At 51.3% G+C, this 15,407-nt stretch overlaps 1 protein-coding gene across 1 annotated transcript in view; it reads left to right on the top strand.

Annotated features, from left to right (window-relative positions):
• LOC144611183 (E3 ubiquitin-protein ligase HUWE1-like) overlaps positions 1–15,407 on the top strand; it is a 231,474-nt gene that overhangs the window by 74,266 nt on the left and 141,801 nt on the right. The window contains 6 exon segments of the mRNA XM_078430236.1: positions 2,524–2,625; positions 5,040–5,120; positions 7,472–7,578; positions 9,573–9,750; positions 11,763–11,854; positions 13,488–13,708. Of these exon segments, the coding sequence (XP_078286362.1) occupies positions 2,524–2,625; positions 5,040–5,120; positions 7,472–7,578; positions 9,573–9,750; positions 11,763–11,854; positions 13,488–13,708 (781 nt within the window).

The raw sequence follows: 15,407 nt of genomic DNA, 5'->3' as shown, positions 1-15,407 counted from the left end.
AGACAACAAGTGCAGGAGTAGGCCAATCGGCACTTTGAGCCAGCACCGCCATTCAATGTGAGCATTTGGATCGCAGTAACAGGATCGTTCCGAGCCAGCATGGATTTACGAAGGGGAAATCGTGCTTGACTGATCTACTGGAATTTTTTGAGGATGTAACTTGGAAAATTGACAGGGGAGAGCCGGTGGATGTGGTGTACCTCGACTTTCAGCCTTCGACAAGGTCCCACATAGGAGATTGGTGGGCAAAATTAGAGCACATGGTATTGGAGGTAGGGTACTGACATGGATAGAAAGTTGGTTGACAGACAGAAAGCAAAGAGTGGGGATAAATGGGTCCCTTTCAGAATGGCAGGCAGTGACCAGTGGGGTACCGCAAGGCTCGGTGCTGGGACCGCACCTATTTACAATATACATTAATGACTTGGATGAAGGGATTATAAGTAACATTAGCAAATTTGCAGACGATACAAAGCTGGGTGGTAGTGTGAACTGTGAGGAAGATGCTATGAGGTTGCAGGGTGACTTGGACAGGTTGTGTGAGTGGGCGGATGCATGGCAGATGCAGTTTAATGTGGATAAGTGTGAGGTTATCCACTTTGGTGGTAAGAATGGGAAGGCAGAGTATTATCCGAATGGTGTCAAGTTAGGAACAGGGGACGTACAACGAGATCTGGGTGTCCTAGTGCACCAGTCACTGAAAGGAAGCATGCAGGTACAGCAGGCAGTGAAGAAAGCCAATGGCATGTTGGCCTTCATAGACCCTAGGAGAAGGTAACGACAAAGCAAACAGAGATAAAATGTATCAGGGAAGAAGGGTCACGAACAGAAACATCACCCATTCCTTCTCTCCAGGGATGCTGCCTGTCTCGCTGAGTTACCCCAGCTCTTTAACATATAACATATAACATATAACAACTACAGCATGGAAACAGGCCTGTCCGGCCCTACCAGTCCACGCCGACCATTCTCCCTGACCTAGTCTCATCTACCTGCACTCAGACCATAACCCTCCAACCCCCTCCTATCCATATACCTATCCAATTTACTCTTAAATAATAAAATCGAGCCAGCCTCCACCACTTCCACCGGAAGCCCATTCCATACAGCCACCACCCTCTGAGTAAAGAAGTTCCCCCTCATGTTACCCCTAAACCTTTGTCCCTCAATTCTGAAGCTATGTCCCCTTGTTGGAATCTTCCCCACTCTCAAAGGGAAAAGCCTACCCACGTCAACTCTGTCCGTCCCTCTCAAAATTTTAAAAACCTCTATCAAGTCCCCCCTCAACCTTCTACGCTCCAAAGAATAAAGACCCAACCTATTCAACCTCTCTCTGTAGCCTAAGTGCTGAAACCCAGGCAACATTCTAGTAAATCTCCTCTGTACCCTCTCCATTTTGTCGACATCCTTCCTATAATTTGGCGACCAGAACTGCACACCATACTCCAGATTCGGCCTCACCAATGCCCTGTACAATTTCAACATTACATCCCAACTTCTATACTCGATGCTCTGATTTATAAAGGCAAGCATACCAAACGCCTTCTTCACCACCCTATCCACATGAGATTCCACCTTCAGGGAACAATGCACAGTTATTCCCAGATCCCTCTGTTCCACTGCATTCCTCAATTCCCTACCATTTACCCTGTACGTCCTATTTTGATTTGTCCTACCAAAATGCAGCACCTCACACTTATCAGCATTAAACTCCATCTGCCATCTTTCAGCCCACCCTTCCAAAAGGCCCAAGTCTCTCTGTAGACTTTGAAAATCTACCTCACTATCAACTACTCCACCTATCTTAGTATCATCTGCATATTTACGAATCCAATTTGCCACACCATCATCCAGATCATTGATGTAAATGACAAACAACAGTGGACCCAACACAGATCCTCTTTGTGTCTAATCGGAAACAATCCGACTGGTGGGAGAACTGGGAAGGGATTGGGAAAGCAAGGCCTACTTGAAGTTAGAGAAGTCAATATTCGTACACAACTTGTTCGCTGCCCAAGCGAAATATGAGGTGCTGTTCCTCCAATTTGCGCTGGGCCTCACTCAATAGACAATAGACAATAGACAACAGGTGCAGGAGGAGACCATTCGGCCCTTCGAGCCTGTACGCACCGCCATTCAATGTGATCATGGCTGATCATTCTCGATCAGTACCCCGTTCCTGCCTTCTCCCCATACCCCCTGACTCCGCTATCCTTAAGGGCTCTATGGAGGCCAACATGCCATTGGCTTTCTTCACTGCCTGCTGTACCCGCACTCTGACAATGGAGGAGGCCCAGGACAGAAAGGTCAGTGTGGGAGTGGGAGGGGAAGTTGAAGTGTTTGGCAACTGGGAGATCGGGTTGGTTCAGGCGGACTGAGCGGATGCGTTGAGCGAAACGATCGCCGAGCCCGCGCTTGGTCTCGCCGATGTACAGGGTGTCTGCTCAAAGCCCCAGAAGGCTTTGCGGTGGGTTGAAGGGTGGGAAGACATGATTGAACGACTGGTTCCTTCTTCCTCCACAGGGGTCCAGTGCATTCCCCAGCGTGCTGCTCTCTTGAAATCTATGCTGAACTTCCTGAAGAAGGCCATTCAAGATCCAGCCTTCTCGGACAGCATTCGACACGGTAACGTATTCTCTCTCTGTCTCTGTACGGTCATAAGCGATAGGAGCAGAATTAAGCCATCCAATTGTACTCCGCCATTCAATCGTGGCTGATTCCTCCTAACCCCATTCCCCTTAACCCCTGACACCTATATTAGAAACATAGAAAACAGGTGCAGGAGTAGGCCATTCGGCCCTTTGAGCCTGTACGCACCAGCATTCAATATGATCATGGCTGATCATCTAACTCAGTATCCCGTACCTGCCTTCTCTCCATACCCCATGATCCCTTTAGCCACAAGGGCCACATCTAACTCCCTCTTAAATATAGCCAATGAACTGGCCTCAACTACCTTCTGTGGCAGAGAATTCCACAGATTCACCACTCTGTGTGAAAAAAAACTTTCTCATCTCGGTCCTAAAAGACTTCCCCCTTATCCTTAAACTGTGTGACCCCTTGTTCTGGACTTCCCAACATCGGGAACAATCTTCCTGCATCTAGCCTGTCCAACCCCTTAAGAATTTTGTAAGTTTCTATAAGATCCCCCCTCAATCTTCTAAATTCCAGCAAGTACAAGCCGAGTCTATCCAGTCTTTCTTCATATGAAAGTCCTGTCATCCCAGGAATCAATCTGGTTAATCACGCTGTATCTCAAAACGTCTTTTAGAAAAAGACTGGAGGGTGGATCTAAGGAATACACCTGTGGATTGGAGTCATAGAGTGATACAGTGTGGAAACAGGCCCTTCAGCTCAACTTGCCCACACCGACCAACATGCCCCATCTACACTAGTCCCACCAGCCCACACCGGCCAACATGCCCCATCTACACTAGTCCCACCTGCCCACACCGGCCAACATGCCCCATCTACACTAGTCCCACCTGCCCACACCGGCCAACATGCCCCATCTACACTAGTCCCACCTGCCCACACCGACCAACATGCCCCATCTACACTAGTCCCACCTGCCCACACCGGCCAACATGCCCCATCTACACTAGTCCCACCTGCCCACACCGGCCAACATGTCCCATCTACACTAGTCCCACCCGCCCACACCGACCAACATGCCCCATCTACACTAGTCCCACCCGCCCACACCGGCCAACATGCCCCATCTACACTAGGCCCACACCGACCAACATGCCCCATCTACACTAGTCCCACCCGCCCACACCGACCAACATGCCCCATCTACACTAGTCCCACCCGCCCACACCTACCAACATGCCCCATCTACACTAGTCCCACCCGCCCACACCGACCAACATGCCCCATCTACACTGCCCACCTGCCCACGTTTGGCCCATTTCCCTCCAAACCTGTCCTATCCATGTACCTGTCCAACTGTTTCTTAAACGTTGGGATAGTCCCAGCCTTAACTACCTCCTCCGGCAGCTCGTTCCATACACCCACCACCCTCTGTGTGGAAAAGTTATCCCTCACATTCCTATTAAATCTTTTCCCCTTCACCTAGAACCTGTGTCCTCTGGTCCTCGATTCCCCGACTCTGGGCAAGAGATTCTGTGCATCTACCCGATCTATTCGTCTCGTGATTTTGTACACCTCTATAAGATCGCACCTCATCTTCCTGCGCTCCAAGGAATAGAGACCCAGCCTACTCAACCTCTCCCTGTAGCTCACACCCTCTAGTCCTGGCAACATCCTCGTAAATCTTCTCTGAACCCTTTCAAGCTTGACGACATCTTTGCTGTAACACGGTGCCCAGAATTGAACACAATACTCTAAATGCGGCCTCACTAACGTCTTATACAACTGCAACATGACCTCCTGACTTACATAGAAACATAGAAAATAGGTGCAGGAGTGGGGCCATTCGGCCCTTCGAGCCTGTACGCACCGCCATTCAATATGATCATGGCTGATCATCCAACTCAGTATCCCGTTCCTGCCTTCTCTCCATACCCCCTGACCCCTTTAGCCACAAGGGCCACATCTAACTCCCTCTTAAATATAGCCAATGAACTGGCCTCAACTACCTTCTGTGGCAGAGAATTCCACAGATTCACCACTTTCTGTGTGAAAAAAAACGTTCTCATCTCGGTCCTAAAAGACTTCCCCATTATCCTTAAACTGTGACCCCTTGTTCTGGACTTCCCCAACATCGGCAACAATCTTCCCGCATCTAGCCTGTCCAACCCCTTAAGAATTTTGTGAGTTTCTATAAGATCCCCCCTCAATCTTCTAAATTCCAGCGAGTACAAGATCCCCCCTCAATCTTCTAAATTCCAGCGACTACTTCTGTAGTCGACTTCTACACTCAATACTCTGACTGATGCCTTTTTGACCCCCTTGTCTACCTGCGACTCGACCTTCAAGGAACCATGCACCTGCGCTCCTGGATCCGAGACTCGTTAGCATTTGACGCCTTTCCCAACGTGACCCATTTTAATTTTGCCGTGTTCCTCTTTCAGTCATGGATGGTTCCCTGCCTACCTCACTGAAACACATCATCAGCAACGCAGAGTATTATGGGCCATCGCTCTTCCTGCTCGGTAAGTCAGACGTGTTATTTATTTGTTCGACGGGATCTGCAGAGGCGAGTTCAAACCCTCTCTCCCTCTCTCTCGCGCTCTCTCTCTCTCCCTCTCTCTCGCGTTCTCTCTCTCTCCCTCTCTCTCGCGTTCTCTCTCTCTCTCAATCCCCCTCTTTCTCTCTCTCTCTCTCTCTCTCACTCTCTCTCTCTCTCGCTCCCTCTCTATCTCTCTCTCTCGCGTTCTCTCTATCTCTCTCTCTCGCTCCCTCTCTCTCTCTCTCTCTCTCGCCCGCGCTCTCTCACTCTCTCTCGTGCGCTCTCCCTCCGTCTCTCTTTTGCTCGTGCGCTCCCACTCACTCTCTCTCTCTCTCTCTCTCTCTCTCTCCCGCTCCCTCTCTCTTGGTCCCCCTCTCTCCCGCTCCCCCCTCTCGCTCCCTCTCTCTATCGCTCCCTCTCTCTCTCTCTTTCTCTCTCTCTCGCTCGCTCCCTCCCGCGCTCTCTCTCTCTCTCTCTCTCTCTCTCTCTCTCTCTCTCTCTCGCGCGCTCTCTCTCTATCTCCCTCTCTCGCTCCCTCTCTCTCGCTCCCCCTCTCTCTCTCTCTCTCTCTCTCTCTCTCTCTCTCTCGCTCGCTCCCTCCCGCGCTCTCTCTCCTCTCTCTCTCTCTCTCTCTCTCTCTCTCTCTCTCTCTCTCTCTCTCTCTCTCTCTCGTGCGCGCGCTCTCTCTCTCTCGCGCTCTCTCTTTCTCTCTCTCGTGCGCGCTCTCTCTCTCGCGCGCGCTCTCTCTTGCTCGTGCTCTCCCTATCGCTCTCTCTCTCTCTCCTCTCTCTCTCTCTCTCTTTCTCTCTCTCTCGCTCGCTCCCTCCCGCACCTCTCCCACCGTCTCTCTCTTGCTCGTGCGCTTCCTCTCGCTCTCTCTCTCTCTCGCGCGCTCTCTCGCGCCGAAGACACACTCGCGCGCTCCCTCGGCGAGTTCACACCGAAGACAGACACAAAATGGTGGAGCAACTCAGCGAGACAAGCAGCTTCTGTGGATAGAAGGAATGGGTGACTCTCTCTATTTCTCTCGCACGCGCTCTCTATCTCTCTCGCGCTCTCTATCTCTCTCGCACTCTCTATCTCTCTCTCTCTATCTCAAGAGAGCTAGATAGAGCTCTTAATGATAGTGGAGTCGGGGGGTATGGGGAGAAGGCAGGAACGGGGTACTGATTGTGGATGATCAGCCATGATCACATTGAATGGCGGTGCGTACAGGCTCGAAGGGCGAATGGCCTCCTCCTGCACCTATTGTCTCTTGTCATCTCTGGATAGAAGGAATGGGTGACGTTTCTTCAGTCTGAAGAAGGGTCTCGACCCGAAACGTCACCCATTCCTTCTCTCCAGAGATGCTGCCCGACCCGCTGAGTTACTCCAGCATTTTGTGACTGCCTTCGATTTAAACCAGCATCTGTTTTTTTTTCCCTAATGAAATTCTTTGTCACTGTGCCTAAAGTGTCCCACTTTTGATCCAGTTATGGACCAGACTAGTGTGGGTCAATAGACAATAGGTGCAGGAGGACGCCATTCGGCCCTTCAAGCCAGCACCGCCATTTAATGTGATCATGGCTGATCATCCACAATCAGTGCCCCGTTCCCGCCTTCTCCCCATACCCCCTGACTCCGCTATCCTTAAGAGCTCTATCCAGCTCTCTCCTGAATGCATTCAGAGAATTGGCCTCCACTGCCTTCTGAGGCAGAGAATTCCACAGATTCACAACTCTCTGACTGAAAAAGTTTTTCCTCATCTCCGTTCTAAATAGCCGACCCCTTATTCTTAAACTGTGTGGCCCCTGGTTCTGGACTCCCCCAACATTGGGAACACGTTTCCTGCCTCTAACGTGTCCAACCCCTTAATAATCTTATACGTTTCGATAAGATCCCCTCTCATCCTTCTAAATTCCAGTGTATACAAGCCTAGTCGCTCCAGCCTTTCAACAGTCCCGCCATTCCGGGAATTAACCTGGTGAACCTACGCTGCACGCCCTCAATAGCAAGAATGTCCTTCGTCAAATTTGGAGACGAAACTGTACACAGTACTCCAGGTGCGGTCTCACTAGGGCCCTGTACAACTGCAGAAGGACCTCTTTGCTCCTATACTCAACTCCTCTTGTTATGAAGGCCAACATGCCATTGGCTTTCTTCACTGCCTGCTGTACCTGCATGCTTCCAAAACTGCACACAGTACTCCAGGTGCGGTCTCACTGGGGCCCTGAACAACTGCAGAAGGACCTCTGTGCTCCGGTACTCAACTCCTCTCGCGTCGGGACGCTCGGGCATTAAGACTGACCTGTTTTTCGTTTTCTTTTCCCCCCTTCCCTCCCTCCTTCCTTCCAGCTACAGAGGTGGTGACAGTGTTTGTGTTCCAAGAGCCCTCTCTGCTCTCGTCGCTCCAGGACAACGGGCTGACCGACGTCATGCTTCACGCCCTGCTGATCAAAGACGTGAGTTTAGTCTCGTCCAGAGGCAGGGCCGGGAAACAGGCCCTTCGGCCCACTGGGTCCGTGCCGACCTTTGATCCCTGCACACTAACGTCACCCTTCACACACCAGGGACGATTTACGATTTACATTCATACCGACCCAATTAACCTACAAACATCGAAACACAGACAATAGGTGCAGGAGGAGGCCATTCGGCCCTTCGAGCCTGTACGCACCGCCATTCAATGTGATCATGGCTGGGTGCGGCACGGTGGCGCAGCGGTAGAGTTGCTGCCTTACAGCGAATGCAGCGCCGGAGACTCGGGTTCGATCCTGACTACGGGCGCCGTCTGTACGGAGTTTGCACGTTCTCCCCGTGACCTGCGTGGGTTTTCTCCGAGATCTTCGGTTTCCTCCCACACTCCAAAGACGTGCAGGTTTGTAGGTTAATTGACTGGGTAAAATGTAAACATTGTCCCTGGTGTGTGTAGGATAGTGTTAATGTGCGGGGATCGCTGGGCGGCGCGGACTTGGTGGGCCGAAGGGCCTGTTTCCGCGCTGTAGAATCTAAATCAAAATCTAAAATCTAAAAAAATCTAAATCATCCACAATCAGTACCCCGTTCCTGCCTTCTCCCCATACCCCCTGACTCCGCTATCCTTAAGAGCTCTATCTAGCTCTCTCTTGAATGGATTCAGAGAATTGGCCTCCACTGCCCTCTGAGGCAGAGAATTCCACAGATTCACAAGAGCTAAATCGAACTCTCTCGTCAATACAATACAATACAGTCTGGAGGTGTGGGCGTAGAAGGCCTTGTATCGTCTGCCCGATGGTGGAGGTCCCCAACAGACTGTTGCAGGGGTGTGAGGAGTCTTTGTGGATGCTGGTGGCTTTTCCGAGGCATCGTGTGTTGTAGATGCCCTCCAAGGCTGGTAGCCGTGTTCCGATGGTCCTCTGAGCTCTATGGACTACCCACTGAAGAGCTCTCCTCCTCTCTACCTCTGTGCAGCTGAGATACCACACAGGGATGTCATGTGTTAGGATGCTCTCTATGGTGCAGCGGTAGAAGGTCGTCAGCAGCTGTTGGGGTCGACCAGACTTCTTCAGTGTTCTCAGGTAGAACAGTCGTTGCTGTGCCTTCTTGACCAGCGCAGCAGTGTTAGTGGACCATGTTAGGTCCTCCGAAATGTGAGTGCCCAGAAACCTGAAGCTGGACACTCCACACTGTCCCCGTTGATAAAGATCGGATACATCCAGTGAATTGGCCTCCACTGCCTTCTGAGGCAGAGAATTCCACAGATTCACAACTCTCTGACTAAAAAGGTTTTTCCTCATCTCTGTTCTAAATGGCCTACCCCTTATTCTTAAACTGTGGCCCCTGGTTCTGGACTGCCCCCAACGTTGGGAACATGTTTCCTGCCTCTAACGTGTCCAACCCCTTAATAATTTTATACGTTTCGATAAGATCCCCTCTCATCCTTCTAAATTCCAGTGTCTACAAACCTAGTCGCTCCAGTCTTTTAACATATGACAGTCCCGCCATTCCGGGAATTAACCTAGTAAACCTACGCTGCACGCCCTCAATAGCAAGAATATCCTTCCTCAAATTTGGAGACCAAAACTGCACACAGTACTCCAGGTGCGGTCTCACTAGGGCCCTGTACAACTGCAGAAGGACCTCTTTGCTCCTATACTCAACTCCTCTTGTTATGAAGGCCAACATTCCATTGGCTTTCTTCACTGCCTGCTGTACCTGCATGCTTCCTTTCAGTAACTGATGCACTAGGACACCAAGATCACGTTGTACGTCCCCTGTTCCTAACTTGATACCATTCAGATAATAATCTGCCTTCCTATTCTTACCACCAAAGTGGATAACCTCACACTTATCTACATTAAAACAAAATGGCGACAGAGACGAACAGCAGCAAAACAAAATGGCGACAATTGTTATGAAGGCCAACATGCCTTGAGCTTGTTGGCATTAGCATGCCTTGTTCTGCTTTCTTCTGCAGGTGCCTGCCACCCGTGAAGTTCTGGGATCGCTGCCAAACGTTTTCAGCGCCTTGTGCCTGAACGCCCGCGGACTACAATCCTTCGTGCAGTGCCAGCCCTTCGAGCGGCTCTTCAAAGTGCTCCTGTCTCCCGACTACCTGCCCGCCATGAGGAGGCGCCGCAGTTCTGATCCCTTAGGTGAGTGTCCGTCCGTGCATTTCGGTCGTAGGAACAAAGGCGAGGACTATTTTCGAGGCGGAAATCGGAGGTGCAAAGGGAGTACTGGTGCAGGATTTCCAGACGGTTAATTTGCAAGTCGAATCGGTAGTTAGGAAAGCAAATGCAATGTCTGAAACATAGAAACACAGAAAACATGTGCAGGAGGAGGCCATTCGGCCCTTCGAGCCAGCACCACTAATACCATTTTGAAGTAAATTCCAACATTAATTGATAATCGGCCCAAAAAGGTGGTGATTGGCTTTTACTGCTGTGTTTTATATTTTAAACCCCCTCCCGTCTTAATTAATTTAGTTCTATAATCTTGCACTTAAATGTAATATTTACAACATTACAGTTCCATTTTCTGGCACTCTTGGTTCCAGAGCTTTGCTGGTTTATCCAGCCGGCCACGGAAGTCGCTGGGCGATGGGGATAGATGTGCCGGCTCCAGCTGGGCTGGAGTTCCAGAGGCCCCGGCCGCAGGTTGCAAATTCAACCCGCCGATCGGCCGTGGAAGTCCCGATGAGGTCGAGATTGGCTGCCTTGCCCAGCCGAGGCGCCACATTTTCGGGGAGACTTCCAGGGCGCGTGGGGGGGGGGTTCTAGCGGAACCCCTAGCGACCTCTAGTGGAACCTAGTGTTCATTACAAGTCTACACATTGTTTATTATCTTTTTTATCTTTCTGTTCTTCGATCCGATTTCTCCGTTTATTTGGCAACGCGGAAATCGTGCAAAAAGGGCGGGAAATGGAATTTTAAAACGCGGAAATCCACGAAAACGTCACGTGCCTTGGGGATGGGAAGGGAGGGCGGGGGTTGACAATAGGAGGCGGCCATTCGGCCCTTCGAGCCAGCACCACCATTCAATAGACAATAGACAGTAGGTGCAGGATTAGGCCATTCGGCCCTTCGAGCCAGCACCGCCTTTCAATGTGATCATGGCCGATCATTCTCAATCAGTACCCCGTTCCTGCCTTCTCCCCATACCCCCTGACTCCGCTATCCTTAAGAGCTCTATCCAGCTCTCTCTTGAATGCATTCAGAGAATTGGCCTCCACTGCCTTCTGAGGCAGAGAATTCCACAGATTCACAACTCTCTGACTGAAAAAGTTCTTCCTCATCTCCGTTCTAAATGGCCGACCCCTTATTCTTAAACTGTGGCCCCTGGTTCTGGACTCGCCCAACATTGGGAACATGTTTCCTGCCTCTAACGTGTCCAACCCCTTAATAATCTTATACGTTTCGATAAGATCCCCTCTCATCCGTCTAAATTCCAGTGTATACAAGCCTAGTCGCTCCAGTCTATCAACATATGACAGTCCCGCCATTCCGGGAATTAACCTAGTAAACCGACGCTGCACTGCCTCAATAGCAATATCTAACTCTCTTTTAAATTCATCCAGTGAATCGGCCTCCACTGTTCTGTGGCAGAGAATTCCACAAATTCTAAACTCTAGGTGAAATAGTTTTCCTCTCACCTCAGTTTTAAATGGCCACCCCTTTATTCTTAGACTGTGTGGCCCCTGGTTCTGGACTCGACCAACATTGGGAACATTTTTCCTGCATCCAGCTTGTCCAGTCCTTTCATAATTTTATACGTCTCTAAAAGATCCCCTCTCATCCTTCTAAACTCCAGCGAATACAAGCCCAGTCTTTCCAATCTTTCCTCATATGACAGACCCGCCATCCCGGGATTTTTCCTGCATCTAGCTTGTCCAGTCCTTTCATAATTTTATACGTCTCTATCAGATCCCCCTCTCATCCTTCTAAACTCCAGTGAATACGAGCCCAGTCGTTCCAATCTTTCCTCATACAACAGTCCCGACATCCCGGGGATTAACCTGGTGAACCTACGCTGCACTGCCTCAATAGCAAGGACGTCCTTCCTCAAATTAGGAGACCAAAACTGCACACAGTACTCCAGGTGCGGTCTCGCCAGGGCCCTCTATGCTTTTCGATGCTTCTAAGTGCTGTTGACACTCTCCACACAGGTGATACCGCATCGAATCTTGGCAGTGCTGTGGATGAACTAATGAGGCACCAACCGACTCTGAAGACCGATGCTACCACGGCGATCATAAAGGTGTGTCTGTTTTGTCAAACTCTATCCCCATCCACCCTTGCCCATTCAATCCTGCCCTCCAAAGCAGCCTGCTGCGACTTCCATGTTTGGCAGTAATACAGCATGAACAAAGGCCCAACTTGCCCACACTGGCCAACATGTCCCAGCTACACTAGCCCCATCTGCCAGCGTTTGGTCCATATCCCTCCAAACCCGTCCTTTCCATGTACCCGTCGATATGTCTCTTCAACGTTGCAATTGTACCTGCCTCAATCACCTCATCCGGCAGCTCGTTCCAGGCTCCCAGCACGAGATGCAACACCTGCCCCTTTACCTCCCCCCTCAACTCCATCCAAGGACCCAAACAGTCTTTCCAGGTGAGACAGAGGTTCACCTGCACCTCCTCCAACCTCATCTATTGCATCCGCTGCTCTAGATGTCAACTTATTTACATCGGCGAAACCAAGCGCAGGCTCGGCGATCGCTTCGCTCAACACCTGCGCTCGGTCCGCGTTGGCCAAACTGATCTCCCGGTGGCTGAGCACTTCAACTCCCCATCCCATTCCCAGTCTGACCTTTCTGTCCTGGGCCTCCTCCAGTGCCATAGTGAGGCCCACCGGAAATTGGAGGAACAGCACCTCATATTTCGCCTGGGCAGCTTGCAGCCCAGCGGTATGAACATCGACTTCTCCAACTTTAGATAGTTCCTCTGTCCCTCTCTTCCCCTCCCCCTTCCCAGATCTCCCTCTATCTTCCTGTCTCCACCTATATCCTTCCTTTATCCTGCCCCCCTGACATCAGTACGAAGAAGGGTCTCATAGAAACATAGAAAATAGGTGCAGGAGTAGGCCATTCGGCCCTTCGAGCTTGCACCGCCATTCAATATGATCTTGGCTGATCATCCAACTCAGTATCCTGTACCTGTCTTCCCAGAGTCCCAGCCTGCTCAACCTCTGCCTAGAGCTCACACCCTCTAGTCCTGGCAACATCCTCGTAAATCTTCTCCGCGCCCTTTCCAGCTTGACTACATCTTTCCTACGACATGGTGATCAAAACTGAACACAGTACTCTTAAACGCGGCCTCACCGACGTTTTATATAACTGCAACATGACCTCCCAATTTCGATACTCAAATACTCCTGTGGGTGGATCGGTGGGGGATTGTAGCAAATGTTTGTCCGGCCTAGTTTGGCGACCGTTCAAAATGGCGGCCGCTCAAAGGGGCGGCTGGTCAAAATGGCGGCCGCTCAAGGGGGCGACCGCTCAAAATGGCGGCCATCCAAAAGGGCTACCGCTCAAAGGGGAGGCCGCTCAAGGGGGGCGACCGCTCAAGGGGGCGACCATTCAAAATGGCGGCCACCGTTCAAAATGGCAGCCATCCAAAAGGGCGACGCTCAAAGGGGCGACCGCTCAAAATGGCGGCCACCGTTCAAAATGGCGGCCGCTCAAGCGGGCGACCGTTCAAAATGGCTGCCATCGAAAAGGGTGGCCGCTCAAAGGAGCGGCCGCTCAAGGGGGCGACTGCTCAAGGGGGCGACCGCTCAAAATGGCGGCCATCCAAACTGGCCATTGCTCAAAATGGTGGCCGCTCAAAATGGCCGCCGCTCACAAGGGCAACCGCTCAAAATGGCGCCTGCTCCTTCCCCCTCTTCAGCTGCTGGAGGAGATCTGCAACCTGGGCCGAGACCCGAAGTACATCTGCCAGAAGCCGTCGATCCAGAAGGCGGACGGGACGGCCAGCGCCCCGCCGGCGCGGTCGAGCCACGCGGCGGAGGAAGCCTCCAGCGAGGACGAGGAGGAGGAGGAAGTCCAGGCCATGCAGAGCTTCAGCAGCAGCATGGCCGCCCAGCAGAGCGACCCCGAGCCCAGCCAACAGTGAGTCCTCTTGCTTGCGTTTATCGTTGCCTCTACAGGCCCAACACTGATGCCCTGGCAACTGGTAGTGTAAGGAAATAACTGCAGATGCTGGTACAAATCAACGGTATTTATTCACAAAATGCTGGAGTAACTCAGCAGGTCGGGCAGCATTTCAGGAGAGAAGGAATGGGCGACGTTTCGGGTCGAGGCCCTTCTTCAGACTGATGTCAGGGAGGGCGGGACAAAGGAAGGATATAGGTGGAGACAGGAAGACAGTGGGAGATCTGGGAAGAGAGGGACAGAGGAACTATCTAAAGTTGGAGAAGTCGATGTTCATACCGCTGGGCTGCAAGCTGCCCAGGCGAAATATGAGGTGCTGTTCCTCCAATTTGCGGTGGGCCTCACTATGGCGCTGGAGGAGGCCCATGACAGAAAGGTCAGACTGGGAGTGGGAGGGGGAGTTGAAGTGCTCATCCACCGGGAGATCAGGTTGGTTAAGGCGGACTGAGCGAAGGTGTTGAGCGAAACGATCGCCGAGCCTGCGTTTGAGTTTCGCCGATGTAAATAAGTTGACATCTGGAGCAGCGGATGCAATAGATGAGGTTGGAGGTGGTGCAGGTGCTCTGTCTCACCTGGAAAGACTGTTTGGGTCCTTGGATGGAGTTGAGGGGGGAGGTAAAGGGACAGGTGTCGCATCTCGTGCGGTTGCAGGGGAAAGTGCCCGGGGATGGGGTGGTTTGGGTAGGAAGGGACGAGTGGACCAGGGAGTTACGGAGGGAACGGTCTCTGCGGAACGCAGAGAGGGGAGGGGATGGGAAGATGTGGCCAGTGGTGGGGTCCCGTTGTAGGTGACGGAAATGTTGGCGGATGATTTGTTGTGGCAACTGGTGGTCTGGCGCCTAGTTTAATGTTTCTTAAACGTTGCGATAGTCCCAGCCTCAACTGCCTCCTCTGGCAGCTTGTTTCACACACCCACAACCCTCTGTGTGGAAAAGAGCCTTTCAATATGATCATGGCTGATCATCTAAAATCAAGCATGCAGATACAGCAGGCAGTGAAGAAAGCCAATGGCATGTTGGCCTTCATAACAAGAGGAGTTGAGTATAGGAGCAAAGAGGTCCTTCTGCAGTTGTACAGGGCCCTAGTGAGACCGCACCTGGAGTACTGTGTGCAGTTTTGGTCTCCAAATTTGAGGAAGGATATTCTTGCTATTGAGGGCGTGCAGCCTAGATTCACCAGGTTAATTCTCGGAATGGTCGGACTGTCGTATAGTGAAAGACTGGAGCGACTGGGCTTGTATACACTGGAATTTAGAAGGATGAGAGGGGATCTTATTGAAACATATAAAATTATTAAGGGATTGGACACGCTAGAGGCAGGAAACATGTTCCCAATGTTGGGGGTGTCCAGAACCAGGGGCCACAGTTTAAGAATAAGGGGTAGGCCATTTAGAACAGAGAAGAGGAAAAACTTTTTCAGTCAGAGAGTTGTAAATCTGTGGAATTCTCTGCCTCAGAAGGCAGTGGAGGCCAATGCTCTGAATGTATTCAAGAGAGAGCTAGATAGAGCTCTTAAGGATAGCGGAGTCAGGGGGTATGGGGAGAAGGTAGGAACGGGGTACTGATTGAGAATGATCAGCCATGATCACATTGAATGGCGGTGCTGGCTCAAAGGGCCGAATGGTCTCCTCCAAAGACGTGCAGGTTTGTAGGTTAAT

Source organism: Rhinoraja longicauda, chromosome 39, assembly GCF_053455715.1.
Source record: "Rhinoraja longicauda isolate Sanriku21f chromosome 39, sRhiLon1.1, whole genome shotgun sequence".
In the NCBI taxonomy this organism is placed as follows: domain Eukaryota; kingdom Metazoa; phylum Chordata; class Chondrichthyes; order Rajiformes; family Arhynchobatidae; genus Rhinoraja; species Rhinoraja longicauda.
This window is presented reverse-complemented; position numbering and strand designations above follow the sequence as displayed.